The sequence below is a fragment of the Lissotriton helveticus genome, chromosome 12 (genome assembly GCF_964261635.1).
Source record: "Lissotriton helveticus chromosome 12, aLisHel1.1, whole genome shotgun sequence".
Lineage (NCBI taxonomy): Eukaryota > Metazoa > Chordata > Amphibia > Caudata > Salamandridae > Lissotriton > Lissotriton helveticus.
In genome coordinates this window covers 85,923,993-85,945,901 of record NC_136073.1, presented here as the reverse complement: position 1 = coordinate 85,945,901, position 21,909 = coordinate 85,923,993, and the positions used below count along the sequence as shown (strand labels likewise).

The following is a 21,909-nucleotide window of genomic DNA, read 5'->3' as shown; positions in this document are numbered from 1 at the left end:
CTGCGAAAAAGTATCAAGACTTTCGCAGGCTGTGGGGTTGGTGAAACTTCTTAGGATTTTATAGAGTTCTCTGGTAGAGTTGTCTGCTCCGTCAATTTGGGCCTGTAAGCTAGTTTTCCGAGCCTTTTTTATGTTGTTGTAATAGGAGGAGGCAGCTTGCTGATAGAGCTCTTTGCTTTCGCTGGAGTGGTTCTTCCTCCATTGTTTCTCAAGCTTTCTACACTTTTGTTTCTCAATTTTTAGGGCTTCAGTGTACCAGATTTCTTTTTTATTATTGGTGGTTGGTAGTTTAACCAGTTTTTGAGGAGCTAAGAGGTTTATTGTATCGAGGAGGGAATCATTGAGTTTGGCCAGAGCCAGATCAGGGGTATCAGAGTCGGAAAAGGTAGGAGTTTTCCATGTTTTTACAAATGTTTCCGGGGATATCTTGTGCCAAGGTCTGCGTTTAATACTCCCGGAGGCAGAAGGTTCGGAAGGTTTATTGAGTTGCATGAGGGAGAACTCCAGCATGCTATGGTCAGTCCAATATACTGATTTGGGGGGAAGACAGTGAATTGAGGGATCATTGGTAAAGATGAGGTCTAAAGTGTGGCCTCCTCTATGGGTGGGACCACTATTTCGAAGGTGTAGGCCAAGTACAGCAAGGTCCTCCAACAGGAGTTTGGCATCAGGGTCATCTGGTGTGTCTACATGGATATTAAAATCACCAAGTAGGATGAAATGCTCATTGGCTTTCATATGAGGGGCCAACATTTCAGTGAGTGCCAGGGTAAAACTGGAATCAGTTCCTGGGGGGCGGTAGATTAAAGCGCCTTTCCAGTGATGTTTGTTACTGGTGTTTATTTTAAAAATCATAATTTCCATAGAAGGAAGGAGAGCTTGTTCCAATATGGAGATATGGAAGCTGTCTTTATGTATTATGGCAGTACCGCCACCTGTTTTTATCGGGCGGTCTTGCCTCAGGATTTTATATCCTGTGGGGATTCCTGTCATAACCGAAGGAATAGTGTGGGGTTTTAGCCAAGTTTCCGTTAGGAAACATATTTCCGGTTGATGGCAGCTAATAGTATCCCAAATTTCAATGCTGTGGCGTGGAAGGGACCGGACATTCAGCAAGAAGCTTTTCCAGCCTTTATGGGTGGCTTTAGAAGTAGGAGCGTGCTCTGGTAACTGTGTGTTACAAGTGGTGTGAAAACCGCACTTATCACACGTGAATGGTCCTTCTGGGTAGGGCCAGCCACTATTTAAACATAGGTTCAGATCGTGTGGGCGAAGCGAGTGTATAAAGTCAGAGGAGTACCTGATATGGAAGTCTGCAGAGGAGACCAGGACGGGGGAGGGGTGGGAGGACATGAGAGCAGGGTGGAAGGCCCCTGGTCCCGTCCAGTCGCGGACGGGCGCAGACGGGCTACTCTTTGGCTACTCTTCGGCGTAGCTTCGGCTCCACTGCGCGCGATCGCTGCGCGCTCAGAGGAAGGCGAGGGCTAAGTAGCCCCTAGAGCCCGAGCTGCTAGAGCGCTAACCGCCCAGCAGTGTGGGAACAGGAAGTGGTGTCCTCCCTCTAGCTTCCGCGTGAGGGCGAATCAGAAGCGTGTCCTCTGCTGGCTTGCACCAATCAGCAGGGTGTTGAAGTGGTGAGTGAGGGAAATGCGGAAATCAATTTTAAAAAGGTTCCGTTTTTAGAACAAGTACATAAAACAATTTAAAATGTTTCTAAACAACAGAGAAACAAGCGCAGGCTCAGCGCTATAGCCTGGACGAGCAAGCGGTTGCAAGGTACTGCCACTACCTCTTACCGCAGCGCCAGGAAGTCAGGCTCCGCCTAAGTAGCCCCTAGAGCCCGAGCTGCTAGAGCGCTAACCGCCCAGCAGTGTGGGAACAGGAAGTGGTGTCCTCCCTCTAGCTTCCGCGTGAGGGCGAATCAGAAGCGTGTCCTCTGCTGGCTTGCACCAATCAGCAGGGTGTTGAAGTGGTGAGTGAGGGAAATGCGGAAATCAATTTTAAAAAGGTTCCGTTTTTAGAACAAGTACATAAAACAATTTAAAATGTTTCTAAACAACAGAGAAACAAGCGCAGGCTCAGCGCTATAGCCTGGACGAGCAAGCGGTTGCAAGGTACTGCCACTACCTCTTACCGCAGCGCCAGGAAGTCAGGCTCCGCCTAAGTAGCCCCTAGAGCCCGAGCTGCTAGAGCGCTAACCGCCCAGCAGTGTGGGAACAGGAAGTGGTGTCCTCCCTCTAGCTTCCGCGTGAGGGCGAATCAGAAGCGTGTCCTCTGCTGGCTTGCACCAATCAGCAGGGTGTTGAAGTGGTGAGTGAGGGAAATGCGGAAATCAATTTTAAAAAGGTTCCGTTTTTAGAACAAGTACATAAAACAATTTAAAATGTTTCTAAACAACAGAGAAACAAGCGCAGGCTCAGCGCTATAGCCTGGACGAGCAAGCGGTTGCAAGGTACTGCCACTACCTCTTACCGCAGCGCCAGGAAGTCAGGCTCCGCCTAAGTAGCCCCTAGAGCCCGAGCTGCTAGAGCGCTAACCGCCCAGCAGTGTGGGAACAGGAAGTGGTGTCCTCCCTCTAGCTTCCGCGTGAGGGCGAATCAGAAGCGTGTCCTCTGCTGGCTTGCACCAATCAGCAGGGTGTTGAAGTGGTGAGTGAGGGAAATGCGGAAATCAATTTTAAAAAGGTTCCGTTTTTAGAACAAGTACATAAAACAATTTAAAATGTTTCTAAACAACAGAGAAACAAGCGCAGGCTCAGCGCTATAGCCTGGACGAGCAAGCGGTTGCAAGGTACTGCCACTACCTCTTACCGCAGCGCCAGGAAGTCAGGCTCCGCCTAAGTAGCCCCTAGAGCCCGAGCTGCTAGAGCGCTAACCGCCCAGCAGTGTGGGAACAGGAAGTGGTGTCCTCCCTCTAGCTTCCGCGTGAGGGCGAATCAGAAGCGTGTCCTCTGCTGGCTTGCACCAATCAGCAGGGTGTTGAAGTGGTGAGTGAGGGAAATGCGGAAATCAATTTTAAAAAGGTTCCGTTTTTAGAACAAGTACATAAAACAATTTAAAATGTTTCTAAACAACAGAGAAACAAGCGCAGGCTCAGCGCTATAGCCTGGACGAGCAAGCGGTTGCAAGGTACTGCCACTACCTCTTACCAGTTACACAGTCCCCCGTGTAACTCTTTTTAACATAGATTTGGTTGGTCTGTTCATGTCTCCAGTGTTATTCTGTCACTGTCTGGGGCTCTTTTGTGTCCCTGCATATGGATGTCCCATGATTCATGTCTCTTGCACTCTCTTGGTTCCTGCATGTCATTGTCTGTGTCTCTACCTTCGACTCCTCCTTGCTCCCTTTGTGTGGGTCAACAATTTCTGTCTCACTCCTTCTTTGTTTCTCCCTGTGATTCATTCCTTTCTTTGATCCATTCCTTTCCAGTATCTTTGGTTTACTCTTGATCCGTGCTGGTAGTTCTTTTGGAGAATGACAGGCACATTATTCTTCCAGTATTAATGTCCACCATTTCTTCACTTCTCCTTTACTATAATTCCTCCATATCTATTGTTCTTAATATGTGACTGTCTTTGTCCCTTTATCGATCTTATCTATGGATTGAAAATATACATGTTTGTGAATAAATCATGGTCCCTGTCTATGTATTGTTCTTGGTAACTGCAAGTGACTGCTGCTTGGTTCCTCTCATAGGCCCTACAACCTCCTTTCTCATTAAAACTGTATTTATCATTGCCTGTGGGTGGTTTGGGATCACTAGCTGTTCCTTGATTCCTCTATCTTGGTCCTCATCTGTAGGTCTTGATTGTGTCATTTCTTTGGTTCTTGGATCCACGTTTTGTTTTCTTCTTCATTCATGTCTACAGTTCTTTATTAATCACTGTCAATGGTTCCCTGAATGCCTTGTCTGTTGTTAGACATATTTCTAGTCTGTGATTCTTACAAGCTTCCTGCCTGTCATCATTCATTTGATTGCCTGTTTCCATAGATTCTGTGTTTACCGCTCAGTGGATCTTCCTTGGCCAATGCCTGCTGACTGGTCCTGATATTCAATAATAGACCTCCCCACTGTCCAGGGGTGTGCCATTCTTTTGTATGTGGTTCCTTCCTGGTTGCGGTGTTTCCATGTATCTGTTTATTTATTTTTCACTGCCCATACCAATTCTTGCTGCTGGTGGATCATTCTTGTTCACTGTCTTTCACTGTGCCTTGCCTTCTATGTGAGCCTTTGCCTTATTTCCTCTGTGTGGCTCTTCTGTTTCTAGTTCTACCTTGTTATCTGTCTGAGTTTTCCTGTCCCATGTCTCAGCTCCTTTCTTGTTCCTTTCAGAATTTTCACTTAGCATCCTTTCCCAATCTCTGTAATTGCTCCTAGTATTTTACCAGTGGATCCTGGTTTGATCCATATTTGGTAAATTGTTTTTATAAGACACTGTATGTAGATTCTCCTACGTCCCCATGTGTTGCTCTCCATTCTTACCTTTTTTTGCAAGCATGTTATCCCTTGTTATGGAGAACATTTGATTTCTGCTGCTGTTTATGGTTTTGAATATATGTTCTCCTGGTACCTTCTGTAGTTCTTCCTTCATCTTTGTCTTCCTATGCTTCTGTGTGTGCGTCATTCTCCCCACAATGCCTGTGATTTACACCTGTATCTGACTATTCCTCTCTCACGTTCCAATGCTCTCCTTCTTGTCTGCCATCCATGGAATATGGATTAATCTTGGTCCCTGTCTGAGAATCGCCGACAAAATCTATGAATGGATCTTCCCTACTTATTGCCTCTAGTCCTTTCTCAGTCCTTGTGCCTTGTTCTTCATTGCACCATGTTTGTGCTTCTTTTTTGTCCCTTTCTTCTGTTTACTTATGAACACTATCCATAGCTTCATGTACCTGCCTGTCCCTTTGTCAGTGTCTTTTACTCATATTTGATCCCTGCCTCCTAATCAAATGTATCCCCGACATTTCAATTGTCCCTGCAACCTCTCTGTAAATGGTTTTGGTACGTTCTGTCTTCACTCTTGATTCCACTGTGTGGCTCAAAATTTATCTTTTTCTTCTGGATCTCTCTCTGTCTTTTACTGTAAGTCCTCACTGCATCATGCTTCTACGTATTTCCTGGTTCCTCTCCGTGGGTTGTTAGTGATCCATGTATATAGCTCTGCACTGATCCCTGTCATGCCATTCCTGTGTTTTGATTATGCCATGCCAATGTTGTTTGTTTGTTTTTGTCTTTCTTTTTCTGTGGTTCCTGGTTTAGTCCCTGTGTGTATATTTTCATTATACACTGTCTATGGATAAAAAATTGTTCCCTATTGTGGATGTACCGTCTTCCCTTTTGACAATTGTTCCGTTAACTGTGAGTTTCCCTGGCCCCGGTGGCACAATATCCTTGGACTTTTCTCCATCTCTTCTTTGCTTCCTGCATGTGGATCTCTCTTACTCTGTAACTGTGGTACCTACCTTTTATTTATCATTGATCCCTTTTGTGGTTATTAACTAATTCCAGCCTATGGTAAGTCTTTGGTTGCTGAACGTGCTTCTTCATTGGTCCCTGCCTATGTATAACCATTATTCCTTTTCTGTGGTCTAGTTTGGTCCTAGTGCTCAGTTTCTATGCTTCCTCCTCAGACAATGTAAAGTTTTTTTTCTTAATCTCTGTCTGTAGGTCTTCCATGATCAATGCTGAAGTTCCTCTGTGTAGTTTTGGACCTGTCCTTGTGCCTCTGTTGTTCATCTTCGCTCCACTTTAGTGTTTCTTGTGTAATGTTTCTTCTCATGCCTCTATCTGGCCCCTATCAGTGGATAATCCTTTGGTTAATGTCTATTCTGAAATCCTTGAATGTTTTTCTTTGTTGCCTCATTAGCTAGTTCTTTCTTGGTACCTGTGTTCCATTTTTCATTGATCCATGTGATTGTTTCTTCTTCCATGGTATGATTTTAATTCATGTCTTTAGTTCTTGGTTGAGCCATGGGAATCTGGTTCTTCATCTGCTGCTGACAGTTACATCTATTTAAGTTTATGCATGTAATTTTTTGTTGCTTCTATTGGTGTTTTTGTTGGTCACTATATGTGGTTATTCTTTTGTTCCTATTCACGGTTCTTCTAAGCCCCTTTCTCTATTTTGTACCTGGTCTCTTTCCATGCTTCATGCTTTGTTCCTGTCATACAACACTTTTAACACTTGATTCTTAGGGTAGTGAGGAAGAAAAGTCACTGGCTCATCAGGTGTTCAGGCTCAGAGCTCAGGATCAATCAAAAAGCCCAATAAAGTGAATTTCAAGACCAGTGCTCATCTTCTCAAGAAATAAAGTATCTTAAACATGCAATGGTACTCGGTAATACCCACTACTATGAACAAAAACAAGTCAGTGCCTCCTCGTGTGTCTCTGGCAGGTGCAGCACCCACCCTGCTCCATCACTGATCCCACTACCTCCATTTCTGAGTGGTCCCCCCACTATCTCTTAGGCTAAACAGGAATAGTGTGAATCTCATAAACAGGCAGCTCAATCACCCTCAATATGTATGCACACTTAGAGATCCATTAGGATGGTGGACGGACAAAGTCCGTCCGCCATCCTGTCTGAGGATGGGACCGTCCGCCACAGGTGCGGAGGCCCCATCCGTGGAATTAGGATGCACCCGCCACAGTGGCGGGTGCATCCCGCATTTTTAACATTGCGGCGGGCGGTGCTGAAAGCACCGCCCGCCGCAGTGTTAATAATGCATGTTGTGCGTTTCAAAGCACAACATGACAGGCACCGCGCGGTGCCTGTCATGTTGTATTTTGAAACGCAGGGGGGTACCATAGGTACCCCCCATGTGCCCCACCCATACCCCCCTTCACCCTGGGGGCCCGCAACAGAAATGCAAAGCCCCCAGCACATCCTAATATGGCTGGCGGTGTCTGATAAACACCGCCACCATATTTGAGCTTTTCCGCCGCGGTCACAAGGCGACGGCGGCGGAAAAGCGACTGACAGTCTTCCCGTCCGCCACGGTCCCCCCGCCATTGTAATATGGCGGGTGGGAAATAGGTGGCGGGCGGGCAAGGATGGCGGACGGATCACCACCGCCTGCATGGCGGTGGCGATCCGTCCGCCATCCTAATTGACCCCTTAGTCTCATGTGTTTTAACCCTTCACCAGTGAATCAGTCCTCTCAGGGTCACTTCCAGGCTGTCAAGTATCCGTGGTAAGAGCCTGCACACTCAGAGGAACAGCTGTTCACCAGCAGGCATTACTGGAGTACCTTCACTGAACTGAGTTCAACAGCATGGCTGCTCACATCCTTCTTTGCTGGTTCGCTGAACAGCAGTCCTGAGGTGGTGCATCCTTGCTTCTATCATTAGTAAGTACCATCCCTTAGAGTCCTTGAAGTTGGCAGTTGAAGACAATGCCAGGGCTGGCTGTAGAACAGGCAAAGGCCCTGATGGGGTATGTGATACTTGGACACATACAGCCCTACATGAGTTGGTCAAGGATTCAGCAGCTGCAGGCCATGCATGGGTCAGTCACAAATTCAGCAGATGCAGCCCCACATAGGTCAATTACATATTCAACAGTTGCAGCCCTGCATGGGCCTGTCTTGAATGTAGTAGTTGCAACCCCTACTCGGGCCAATCATGATTTGCGCAGATCACATTTGTCAGATACAGCTGCACATGGGACAATCAGGATTAGTCAGATGCCACCCCACATAGGCGTAAATGTAAATGTAAATGTCATGGTACTTATAGAGCGCACTGTCACCAGACGGTCACCTTGCGGTGTCGCCTATTCGGCTTCCTGGCGCTGATACTCATACTGCTGTGGAACCCCTCCTGGCTTTCCCTGTGAAGTGTCCACTCCTGGGCACCCCCAGGGTGAAGCCAGGCATCCTTAGCGCTGTTGGGGCTGGTGTGGAGGCTAAGCAAACTATTGCCCAGAGTTGCAGCGTGGGTCCCGTGATTAGAATAGGCACAGAGGCGAGAATTACCAGGTCTGAGGAAATTGAGCCCGAGACCCCGCCGAGGCGGGAATCGAACCCTGGTCCCTGGCCAGAACTCTGCATCAGGGTCTGCTGCTCTAACCATTGAGCCACACTCCTCCACTGGCCTCATGCAATCACAACCCAGACTGGACCACGACAACCACATTGTTGCAAATTTGCTGGACGCACCGAGAACCATCAGAATAGTCTGGGGGGCCTATGATGCCAGGAATTTCAAGGTTCACACTCCAGTAGTCTGCTCTTCTGATTGCTGGACCTCACTTCTTCCTGGACACGTTCTTTTCCTGTAAGGAAGGAGGGCTCTCTCTCCCTCTCCCAGCAGGCAAGTAGGCATCTATGCACTTCAGGACAAGTACACAGCATTTTTGAGGAAGAGTTCCAATTTCAGGCTCCTTCTCCTTACCTCTGCTTGATGGGCTATTGGGAAGACACCTGCCATGGTTGCACAGCAGCTGTTTGAGAGCTATGTACTGCTGTTGCATACCCTAATTCTTGGTCCTAGAAGGAGTGGAACTGGATCAACAAAATTGAGTAGTGGGTCCCATTCTAATCTACAATTAGAAGATAGGCGATGCGGATCTACTAACTCAAAATGTAAATTGATTAGGATAGTTCTTCTCTCAAGTGCCCCTTTGTCCATTCACAGCCTTTGTGTAGAGTGATGCTTCGAACAACAGGGTAACCATTATTCAAGAGCACTAACAGCTGAGGCACAAGGAGATGTGAGATTTCTGCTCCTGGTTGTGATCACTCCAACTGAGACACCAATCAGGATAAACACAAAGACATACCTCATCTAGAAACTTCCTCACTTCTCACAACAGATACCTCAGCCCACCCCTCACCTCTGCTATCCATTAATTTGCAATGCTCAGAAATACTAATCAGCAACTGCTTGCTAACACAGGCATCATGGACTTTATAAGAATAGCACTTTCTCCATCCTCCTCACATCAGTATGTGGATCTCCTCCATCCATGCTACAGGCATGTGAGCAATACACTTTCAATGTCTGAGAACACAGTCCTCACATTCAATCCTGTGGAAGAACAGGCATGGGGTATCAGAAACAGATCTCACTAGCCTCCATTATGCTTGCTCACTCACACACACCATGTACATAGCAGTTGGTAACACACATCAATATGCTTAAAATGTAATTGGGAAATTAGCGCAAAGGACTGGGTAAGCGCATAAATGCAAAATTTTACATGGCTGGGCAAATAGGCTTTCATGCCCTTGACTCAAATAAAAAGGTCTGGCCAACCTGTTAATTCTCAAAAGAGGGTATGCAGCCACCTCCACTCTATATACCAAATCCAATGACAGAGAGAGCAGTCTGAAATGAGGAAAAACATGGTGTATCACATCTGGGCACAGTAAAATCTAGAATCTACTCATAGTCAGAGACAGGACTAGGCATCTGCACAAATGCTAGATTAGCATTACATCAAGGCCAAAAATGACAAGTCAAGATATCAGATGTATGCAGTCAGAGACCTAGGATAGGAGACATGCCTATTTACCATGCAAGGGACATTACCGTTTCAAGAACAGTCAAATCAGTATTGCTGTGGTTATAGGGTTTCACAGGACATGGTCATGCTGAGGGTAACTTTGTTGGAGTGCATGTTACAATTGTAGTCCATGTTAACTTGGGTATAGTGTCTTCAATGTGGTTTAATATGAAGTAGAGAACTTTGTGGATGTGATTCTGTCTTTATCTCAAAAACAGAGTAAAGTTTGGAGTTGAACTCTACTGAGCTCAAACTTGTTGGGCTGAAATTTCCCATTCTGGTGTCTTAAATTAGTAAATTCTTCTCCTACCATGACATGGGATAAATAAATGGGAAGTCCTTAGGAGTATGATTTATGAAAAATAAGCTTTTATTAATGCTACCATGTGCAAATTAAGGTTATGGTCTGGTACATAAAACTCTTACAAGTTTCGTACATTTGCTTTGATTGGTACTTGTCTGTCAACTAAGAAGGCCCAAAGTATCAATGTTTGTAAAGAGGTGTGCTCAGCCATGACCAGGCTATCAGTTTTTAAACCATTTTATTTGATGCTGTTATACCGTATCCATATCTCAGTTCTTTTGAAGATCAGGCTTATACACTGGAACATGTATGACGTCCACATGGACTGAAATTGAATTGGTGAAAGTGAATGGGACCCATAGATGTTTTATGTAGTTACTGAAGAGCAGTAGGGAGTGTTGTGACATAAACATAATTGTGTCCTTCACGAAGGACATAGATTCATCCGCCATCAACTTTAAGAACTGCATGCAGGCTGTGGCTAAAAACTGCCTCAAACTCAATGGTGATAAAAACGAGGTTTTGATATTTGGCAGCCAACCATCCATGGACCCCCTGAAGCTCAGTCCCAGTAAAAAAGGGTAAAAAGCAGCCTTGCAGCTGAATGTTATATCTTTAGAACATAGGCTTAGGGCTGCCAATGGGAGAAGTAACTCAGACAAAAGAGGGAGATTACCTTTTTTGGAGCGAACGGGGCTAGCAGGATAGACTATCTATTAAGGGATTTGACCCGATGGCCTCTGGTACTGGATATGGTCATCATCACGACCTTTAAAAACGACCCTAATCCCCTTAGCCTGACTATCAAACAACCCTGGGGTGAAAGGGAGAGGGTCACCTTGATCCTTCTGAGCACTAAGGAGGTAATTCCCACTAATGACAAACGTCGGCTCAAATCGCCGGTGATGATGGCAAATGAACCGAAGACTAAACTAATTAAAATTGATTTACTAAAGCACCTGGAGATCCTGTCACAGCAATCAATGACACGATCACACAGACTAGTTGTAGTATCTGGCATTGTGATTTTGTGATCACCTGGCCAGTTATTCCTATGCTCACGAGCACAAGGCCAGGTCAAAACAGGGGAGAATATTGGTATCAAACATGTGGTACAATAGGGAATGTAGGATGCTGAGAGGGAGACTCTCTGAAGCTATAAGCTATGAGAAAAAGGGATGCACAAAGGACAGAAGAAGCCAGAAAAGAATACAAAGAGGCTCAATCTAAAGCGAAGAGGAAATGGGAGGAAAGGAGATGGAACAAATTGGGGAAGGCCATCCTGCACCCAGATGGCAGGATGGTCTGGTGCCTTTTATCTAAGGGCAACTTTGAAAGATCGACTCCTTTGGTGAATAACAATCCAACTGTTGAGAGGCACAAGCACTTTAGTGACCTGCACTACCTCACCTACGTTCAAGACAGACTCCAGTTGTCCTATGATATAGGCCTTCCAGTAGTTAACCTCTCCTTTACTAATGAGGACATGTTGTCATCCATAAATGCCATTATACCAGCGAAAGCTCCAGGTCCGGATGGTATCCCCGGGGACCTTTTCCGTGAGGATAGGGATAACTGGGCATTATACTTCATGACTCTGGCCAATGACATTGCCGGTGGGGGGAGGATGCCAGATTCCTGGAAAGGGGCCGAAGTAATACCAATCTTTAAGAAAGGGGACAGGTCAATGCATCTAAGTACCACCCGATCAGCCTGATAGATTGTGCCCAAAAGGTCTTCTGCCTCCTGGACAAGATTCAGGACTAGATGGATGAGAAGGCTATCCTCTCTCCACTCCAAGTAGGATTCCGGTGGAAGATCGGCACAATCGAAGTATTCCGTCTTGTTATGTTATACTGGAAGGTGGTTGTGTTGGGCAAAGGTAGCCTGTACCTTGCCTTTATAGATTTAAAAACAGCCTTCGACCTCCTGCCCAAGGACCTACTCAGGCGGGTGCTTAGAGACACGTGAATGCCCCTGGCACTCCTGGAAATCTTAACTAAGTTACATGAAGGAAATTTTGTCTGGGTGAGATGGGGGAATCAGGGACAGACCACTGAGCCTTTTAAGATCCAGCGGTGGACCCCCAAGGATGTATTTTAGCCTTTTCCCTGTATGTCAACCAGGTAGCTAACCTCTTGTTCTCCACAACTGCAGCCGCTCCGTCCTTGGCGAACCACAACATTTCTACTTTATTATTTGCCGATGATAACTTATTGATTTCCAAAACACCCATGGGCCTTCAGAAATTACTAAACCAATTTAAGGCCTTTTTTGATGAGAGGGACTAGGTCATAACACCACTAAAACCAAGCTAATAATGCTGAACCCTCACAAATCCTTCAAGGGTATCTTGATTTTGGACAATGTTGAGCTCTAGAGGGTCAGCTCATTTGACTACTTGGGCATCAAGCTGTCCGAGGGAATGGCTTGGAAGAATCATCTTGGGAAGGTTCTATTGAAATTCTCACAGATAACTGGGGCCTTGAGGCGGGAGCATTGCCTATCATATACCAAGCCAGTGGCTCCCACTCTCAAACTGTACAGCTGCAAGGCCGTGAACAGTGTTCTCTATGGGGCAGAGTTGTGGCGCACAGAAACTGCAAACTACCTTGCAGTTGCTGAAAATATGTTCCTCAGGAATTTGGTATCCCTTCCTCAAAGTACTCCTCTCCTCCCTCTTAAGCTAGACCTTGGTATCAAGTCCAACAATGACCTTGTGAGGCTTTGACCATTGTTGTTTTGGTATAGACTGACTACCACAACTGATTTGGCACCCTATGCTGCAGCCCTTAGCGAGGTTTCTACTGTGGATACCATCTAAAAAATTGGTTGGATTAAATATGTAGATGTTCTCCTGACCAGCATCGGTGTGCCAAATCAGGCAACTGCCCTACCACCATTTTATTCCAGGGGCCACTAAAAACTAATGTACTGGGCGTGGGTTGACCAGAATAATTTTCAGACAAGACAACACAGCAGCCTAACAAATGCATTTATTGATTTTAAAACCAATCGTCCCTTGGAGAGCTACTTTGACATCATTAAGGTGCCAGCCAACAGGAAATTGTATATACAGTTTAGGCACGGCAGCCTACAGATCTTCACCTTTAACACTCTTGGCAGATTAATAAATCCCAACCTAAGGGCTGCCCTTCCTTTTTATGTCCACAGGAATCCTAAGGCCATGTTTTTTTTGCCTGTACAGCCTATGCAAAACCAAGAAACAGATGGCTAAAACTGGTGTGCAGGCTATTAGGGACCCGTAGCTCCAAAGATGCCTTACGTATATTAAAATCAGATGCTAGACTCCTTTCCGCATGTGCCACCGCAAAATTTCTGGGCCTTTCTTGGGCAATCAGAAGGAGGGCGCAGCTACCATCGCTGTATGGCCATGATTGACAAATTGAGATTGTATTGTTTAAATAAGCGCGTCTTAATTTCCAATTATATATTTTATACTGTAAATAACTGATCTTATTTTTATATTTTATGTATTTTAAATGTTGTCTATTGTCAATTCTGAATTATAGTATCACTTAAGTATATGGAGTAACCAGCTCTAGTTGTTCAAATGTTTGGGCCGTGACTTTGGTAATTTAACTTACACAATAGTTGTCACTGCACCAGCAGTTTAGTTTTAGCCTTCTCAATTATACATTATCATGAAAATTAATTATCCTTCTCTTCATGCCGGTCTAGCATGTTAACCCTTGAATGATCCTCTCAATCCAGTCTGTATTAACTATGAATTGTGTGGTTGTCTCTTTTATGGTTTTAATGACTGAAATAAAGAATTTGGACTGGAAGCCCTCCTTTCATTTCATATGGCTTTAAGGACCATGCTCATATCCATGTAATGTCTCCCTATGGCTGGGACTTTGCATTTCTTTTCCTCCCACAGTAGAGTAACCACATCAGCACCTTGATGCCTTTGATCATTCGTTTGCGCTTTTCAAATCAAATGAAATCACATATGGCCTTTTGGAGAGGAGAGAGCCGTTTTCCATTCTGATGCTTTGTGTGCATTCCTCAAGGTAAAATTGATGGCCTTGTTTGAGGTGTAGACTACATATATTGACCATCAAATTAGCTCTCTTTCTCTCTGCAACCTCCTTTTTCTCTCACACCCTCTCAACACCTCTCCTCTTTCCTTCTTGCTTGCCCTCTCTTTTGCTCACACCCTCTCTCCGTCCAAAATGGGGCTGCTACCATAATATCTCCTTCACTCATGAGTCTGAATGTATTAGCTCCAAAGTGGGATGTCTAGCACAGAACATATATTTCCACCTGGTGTTCACAGCATAGCTTTTTTCTTGATGGTTACTACACTTTTATCATGGTTTATGGAAGTATTTGAGAGGAAAGTATCCCCTCGAAAGTGCTAGCGATTATGTTGTCCAACCTGTGCATCAGCATCTACCTAATATCTGGACAATGATATCTGGAGAAAATACATGCTCACTTCTGTCAGTATCACAATAAAGAATGGACCGGAAGAGGTGTTTTTTTCTTATGGTAGAGTGAATACACAGACTATGACAAATCCCTATTTCAGATGAATCTCACATTGCTATCCAGGCTATCGATTTTTAACAGCAAATTCGAAGACTTCTTATGGGGAGAATTTGTGTTGAGGTTCCACATGAAGCTTGTTTTCTTACAGGTTTCAACTATACAGCATGGAGTAGAACCTCCACAATGTCACACCAAAAGTATGATAGTTATCCGTAAAGGACTGTGTGTATACATAACTATTCATCATTTCATGACTTTTTTCTTTTAAAACGGATATCTACATTAAAGGTATATGCTTTTTCTTTTTTTAAAGATAAGTTATTCATCAACAAGCCCACTGCTGAGTGACCGGGACCAGTTCTCCTCCTTTTTTCGTACTATTCCCAGTAGTGAATCTCAGATTGCTGGATTAGTTGAAATGGTGAAAACATTTGGATGGACTTGGGTGGGTCTTTTGGCTGAGGACAGTGACTATGGTCAGCAAGGCTTCACTTCATTGAAGGAGGAACTGGTCAAGGCGGGGACTTGCATAGATTTTTCAGAGTATATCCTGACAAGTCGAATTGACAAGAATGCCTTGCATATTGTTCAAGTGATCAAAACCTCAACTGCAAATGCTGTCATTATTTTCTCCAATGACATTGATCTTGTTCCTGTGTTGAATGAACTTGTGAGAGAGGATATAACTGGGAAGATATGGCTCGCTAGTGATGGTTGGTCAACGTCTGTCCTCTTATCCATGGAAAGATACTCAAAGCTTCTTGCTGGGACCATAGGAATTGAAAGCCACAGTGAGGAAATCCCTGGTTTTAAGACCTATATCAGCAAACTCGACCCATTGCAGTCCCTGAATGATATCTTTATTGAAGAGTTCTGGGAAGAAACCTTTGGCTGTAAATGGCTAGATTTTAAATCCCCTTTTAGTGCCTTGGATAACTTATCTAAGCCATGCACTGGACAAGAGAAACTGGAAAGCATTTATGCTTACCACAAAGATGTTGCTAGTGCAAGATTTACTTATCAAACCTACAATGCTGTTTATGCCATTGCATTGGCTATGCAGGATCTACGTTCCTGTAAACCAGGAGCAGGACCTTTCCACCGGGGGACTTGTGCAGACACAATGCATTTCCTACCATGGCAGGTAAGATCTGGTTTTCCTAGCTTTACAGACCACATGTATAAGAAACGGTAACATGATACTGTAAGGCATTTTATCTGATAAAATAAATCAATATTTTAATATTTGTTAAGATTCACAGCTATTGGAATAAACATTGAAATGGTATCGCCTCTTCATGGTTTTGATGCAAAATCCATAACAATACGAGCCTTAGTGACCCTGGGGTCATCACATTTAGTTTTCTTGAAGGGAGCACAAAAAGCTGGCTTAGCAATTGTCCAGGTCCCAGGTTCTGCCCAAGTTAGTGGTCAATACATTTCTATCTTGAGCTGCATCCACAGTCCCAAAGGCAATCCATGGAGATAGCCAGGGCCTAATTACTCAATTTAATTTCACTTCAAATATAGTTAGGATCTTCTTTTCTCTGAACATCTTCCAATATAGGGGCAGAAAATCAATCCTTCTCTCGGACCATCTTCCCATAAATGGGCAGACACACTGAAGCTGTTTCATATAAGTGGACAGGAGCAATACCCCTTTACACTGTCTCATGGTGGATCTTCAATGTTCTTCAAATTCTGTATCACTGACCACATGCTGAGTGGAAAGGGTGCCTTCTGCTATCAAATACAACTCGGGGCGTGTGATTATTTCAGCTCAGAGAATCCTGGAGATCTGTAGTTTCTAAAAGAGATGCCTTGTATGTGCCTAGCTATAAAATAACAAGGTATACTAAATGAGCGCACAGTTAAGGAATACAAAAACAATACATTTGATTCCAGCCCTCCAGCTGCATTAGCACGGGCTGCTCCTCCATGAGAGTGGAGGATTGTCGTCCCACCACAACCTAAATTGCCCCTTAAAGCCACAGAGATAAAGTTAGTTTATTACCATTTTTCATCCCCCGTCCTGATCCGAGGGTAAGGATGGGGCGTGGCTTGCTGAGTCGGCAACAGAGAGGAAGGTGGGCTGCCTGGGCACTTTTCTAGTGGGCATGCCCCTTTTGTCGTCCCAAGAGAAGAACAGGAAGTACTGCCCTCCGGAGTCCATCCAGGGGATTGTGTATGCAGCTCCCGTGAATGTCTCATGAGAGCCAGCACTTTAAAAAATAAATAAATATCCACTATCTTTTATTCACTACTCTATTATAGATCAGCTTTCAAAAATGCCAGAAAACGTGATAAAGAAACAAATACAATATATGACTATGAAATTTAGAATTATATGATCTCGCGAGTGTCCTGCGGAAGTTATGACACCTGAAAAGAAGATTGCTGGTGACATGTCTTGATATCTGAGTTACAATAGCCAAACAAATAAACAATTTCTATTGTATATATATCTATCTGTTTAATACTCACACAGATTTTGCTGTGTACCATGTCCTGTTTTATTATAATACAAAAAAACATTCTTGGAGTAAAATAATGTCTGAGCACCAATATTTTATACAGTAATTCTACTACACACTAACATAAACAATTGAGTTACTTTACAAAAAAGCTAGAAATTCACTAAAAAAATACAAAGGCTAGAGTAAAATTATAGATAGATGTAATAAAAAACATCTGTTTTTGTAACAAAAATAAACGTAGAAATTTACTGACACAACTAAAGGTTAAAGTAAAATTATAGTTCGGTGAATTTCTCAGTGATAATATTAATGTTTTAAACAACAACACAAAAAGAAATTCAGCAATAACTCTAATTATATGCAACATTGAGCCTATAACATACACTCTACAGGTAGCATAGATCAAATTACCAATCAACCAGATATACAAGAAACACTCATTGTATTTAGTGTTCAATGTCTATACAATTGTTGACAGAAAGCCAAAATAGTGAATGCCAGTTCAAAAACAAATGCCCTACTATGAATAGCTTTTATCCGTATCAAACCCTTGACACTCACCCAACCTACATTGAGAAATGAAGTTGCTATAAGCTAACAAGTTGGTAAGGTAAACAGTTTTTGCTCTATGGAGAGAGTTTGCTCTATATCACCCTGTTTGCAGACAGTAAAACTCTCATACGAAAAGCACCACATAATATTTAAAAAACATATTAAGAACAGTGTACACTCTATGCAACAGTTGCCAAAAACACTATTTTCTAAAAATAACCACAATCTGAATGTGCTAAAGAACACACTACCCGCACCAGTCACACTGTGGTGAAAACTTTATAGATAGCTCATCTATTGTAGCTAAACTAGCACATGTGCACATCTTAGTTCCTGGTACAGACAGTCTTCTATGATTAAGTATAATTTATCATGCTGACCAGATTCACTCTAATAACTGAAGGCAGCTTACAAAAGCTAGTATCTACAATGTAGAATCTTTCTCCTATAGGAAATTTTTTCTCAGGATTAAAGGGGACTTAATCTCCCAACTTACAAGGCACCAGGGGGGCGTTTGCACAGTGGTGCAGAGAGTGGGTAGGGCGTGACATAACAAATGTGCAAACACACCCCCCGGTGCGTTGTAAATTGGGGGATTAAGTCCCCTTGAATACTGAGGGTCCCGGGGGCCAACTAGCCCACCAGGTAGCTTCAGTAAGTGCAACAGAGCTGCGATGCAGAGAGGTTGTCTGAAGCCATGCCCCTTTTTTACACCTCTCTACAACCCAGCTCTGTGGCGCTTACTGGAGGTAGCTGGTGGGCTAGTTGGCCCCCAGGGACCCTCAGGATTCAAGGGGACTTAATCTCCCAACTTACAACGCACCAGGGGGCGTGTTTGCACAGTGGTGCAGGGAGGGGGCAGGACCTAACATAACAAATGTGCAAACGCGCCCCGTGGCGTGTTGTAAATTGTGGGATTAAGTCCCCTTCAATCCTGAGGGTCCCTGGGGGCCAACTAGCCCACCAAGTACCTCCAGTAAGTGCCACAGAGCTGAGTTGCAGAGAGGTGGTCAGAGGCCATGCCCCTTTTTACACCTCTCTGCAATGCAGCGCAGTGGGGCTTACTGGAGGTACCTGGTGGGCTAGTTGGACCCCAGGGACCCTCAGTAATCAAGGGGACTTAATTCCCAAATTACAACGTGCTAGGGGGCGCGTTTGCACAGTGGTGCAGGGAGGGGGTGAGACCTGACATAACAAATGTGCAAACGTGCCTCCTGGCGCATTGTAAATTGTGAAATTAAGTCGCCTTCCATTTTGAGGGTCCCTGGGGGTCAACTAGCCCACCAGGTACATTCAGTAAGTGCAACAGAGCTGGGTTGCAGAGAGTTGGTCTGAGGCCATGCACCTTTTTACACCTCTCTGCAACACAGCTCACCAAATATCACAATCAAATGTTAATTTAATGAATTTACACATTGCAATGTTTAATAACATTGACTGTCATAAAATGTTTTCAATCGAGCATTAAAAAAAAGAAAATTACTGTCTTTGAGTCTATTTTTTATCGTTTGTCAGGACACCAGGAGCAGCCATATAACTAACCATCAGAGGTCCCCACACTCCGGCTGAAGAGGACGGGAACAATGTGAACGAATCAATTGCAGTGAATGTTGTTCACGTCAGACATGATTTTTTGCTATTTCTTATCGCAAAATGTGACCTCATGTCCAAATTGGACACAAAGGTGCATTTCATGCTAAAAACAGTGCACAGATGCTGCACCAGCATTGCACATATGTAAGAAAGTGAGTTGGGGAAACGGAAGTCCACCACATGCAATAAAGTCCCTAACCTGTTAGGTCCATTCAAAGGCTTCAATCATTTAAATGTGAACTCCACCCCTGGAAGTTAGGGAACAGAGAAGACTGGTTTACATGAAAGAAAATATGTAAAGCATTTAAGTACCAAAACAGTTAAGATGACAAAAATGCAACACTATCAAAATTAAGCATGGGCGCAAAATCCGTTCCGCTCGCGGATTTTGCGGATTTTTGGCAAATTCGCAATCCGCGAATTCCTGCGAATTTTCCGAAAATCCACAAATCTGTGAGCGGAACGGATCGGGGGGGCAAAAGTTCAAGCTTGTAACTATTTTAGAATGGCGCCGGCAATCTGCCAGAGCCATTCTAAAATAGTTACTAAGTTAGCTTCAACAGGAAGCACTAATAGATAAAATGAAGCAGGTGCTTGAGTTTAACTGAATTCGAGCTTCAACTCGAGCACCTGCTTTATTTTATCTATTAGTGCTTCCTGATGAAGCTAACTTAGTAACTATTTTAGAGTGGCGCTGGCAGCTTGCCGGCGCCATTCTAAAATAAAACAGGAGTGGGGCAGAGGGCAGAAGGGCACAACAACGAGTGTGGCAGAGGGCAGAAGGGCACAACAACGAGTGGGGCAGAGGGCAGAATGGCACAACAACGAGTGGGGCAGAGGGCAGAATGGCACAACAACGAGTGGGGCAGAAGGGCAGAAGGGCACAACAATGAGAAGGGCACAACAACGAGTGGGGTAGAGGGCAGAAAGGGCACAACAGCGAGTGGGGCAGAGGGCAGAATGGCACAAAAATGAGTGGGGCAGAGGGCAGAAAGGGCACAACAACGAGTGGGGCAGAGTGGGTGAACCAGAGGGTGGCAGTGGTGAAACAGAGGGTGCTGTGATGAACCAGACGTATAAACAACATGGTCGCGACCGTTGTGACTCGAGAAGTAAGTTCGCGTTTGCAAACTGGTAAAAACACCCTCACGAACTGGCAGAAACCCTTGCGAACACAAAAAAACAATCCACAAATTCGCGAAAGTTCGCGAATTTTGCGGATTGCGAATTCGTAAATACGCAAATTCGCAAATTCGCAAAATTCGCCCATACTTAATCAAAATGCCACTCCAATTTATAAAAAAGAAAGACAAATGTTACAAGGAAATGACACCAAATTGCCAAAAATCAATTAGGGGGGATAGGAGAAATTTATTTTTAAAGACATGAAAAAGCACCAAGAAAAAGTAAAGTGCCAATGATAATCTATGGTCGTTGTAGACCAAGACCTAGGCTCGATTTCAGAAGGACCTTGGTGAAGTGCAGTCTGAAAATATAAACCAACAGTTGGAAATTTTACCTTGGGACATAGTCTCTAGCAATGAAGGTCTAACTCCTCCAGCGTGGCAGATTTGCTGGCTGTATCTGAAAAGAGTTCCACGAGGTTGGATAGCCATTGGACAAGGTCCTACTGAAGACGTTGGATGGGCAGGAAAAGCTTTGAGTGGGAAAATTCAAATTTTGCACCCAGTGAACTCTTCTCGTAGGCTGGATGCTTTCCCCACCTTTGACCAGTCAAGATTTCTACATTCAGAGTTTGTCTTTTTCATAGAGCTCATAATCCTCCAGCAGTACAAAGTTCCAGGTTGCTTCAGACAATCAGTTCCATCAGGCTGGAAATCTTCTTGCTGAGGGCCTATTGGATTTGCTGCTGTGGGGAAAGCTCCAAGTGGGAGAACCAGCTTCTTTAGGCCAGCAATGTTGCTTCTTGACCAGATTGTCTTGGGTAATTAGTCTTAGTCCTCTGGAAGTCTGGAAGTCCAACAATGATCTAAGTAAAAGGTTTTCAGAGGTGTTGGGAGTAGTACTTAGTTCATGAGCAGATCCAAGTTCATGTCCAGTTGCTTTTGGTCAGCTTGGCACTTCATCCCAAAAAACCCTCTTGCAGCTTGTTGTGTCCCTGTAGCCACACAAGACCAACTAATTGACCTTTGGAGTCCACGTCTTTGTCCTGGAAACTAGTGATAGCAGTCCCGGCCTTTCACGTCTCCTCACGGGGCTCACATGACTTCTGGCTACTCCCTGATCTATGGGGTAAAAGCTCCCAGGGGCAACTCTACCCACATTTTGCAGCTGTTAATGTTTGCCCGATTACATACAATCCCACTCCCAAAATTCAAGATGGGTAAGCCATTCTCCCCTTGTACAGAGTATGTGTGCCCACCCAGAGTTGTGGCCAGGATAATGAGCACGTCCTTCCTCTGTAGTCACTCAATCCCAGTTCTTGAGGTAGGGCTTATCCTACTGGATTTCAGGCCAGACTGATTACAGGGGGACAATGGTTAGTCCTCTCCAGGTGTTATCTAAAACATATTTGTGACTTGTCAGGCCCCCTTGAAGTTAATGATGTTCCTGGTCTAACTGCAGCTGGTCTTCCTGCAAGGTGAAGAAAAACATCTCCTGATACCCAGGCTTTGGGAGTCGTTTTCACATCTCATTAAGGTCAAGCACTTGCTGGACAGTTGCTGGAGTGCTAATGTAAATTAGCTTCCAGGAGCTTCAGACAGGAAAAAGGTAACTTTCTAAAATGCATTTGCTTAAATTTTTATAAAAAATTCAACTTCACCTTTGGATTTGGTTTTTAAAAAAAGAGTTGTTTCATATTTTTTCTAGCTGGTCTCTAATTAGAGATAGCCGAGTTCATATTTTAATCCATAATCCAGTGTTCTCATAGGACATCCAGGGCCTTTCACAGTGAAAATAGCTCTTGATGGCCTGTCACTGCAGGAACAC

General features: G+C 44.3%; 1 protein-coding gene across 1 annotated transcript in view; it reads left to right on the top strand.

Annotated features, from left to right (window-relative positions):
- LOC144797887 (extracellular calcium-sensing receptor-like) overlaps window positions 1-21,909 on the top strand; it is an 80,425-nt gene that overhangs the window by 22,607 nt on the left and 35,909 nt on the right. Inside the window, exon 3 of the mRNA XM_078668690.1 lies at window positions 14,649-15,479. Coding sequence (XP_078524816.1) covers window positions 14,649-15,479 — 831 coding nt within the window. The remainder of the gene's footprint in view (window positions 1-14,648; window positions 15,480-21,909) is intronic.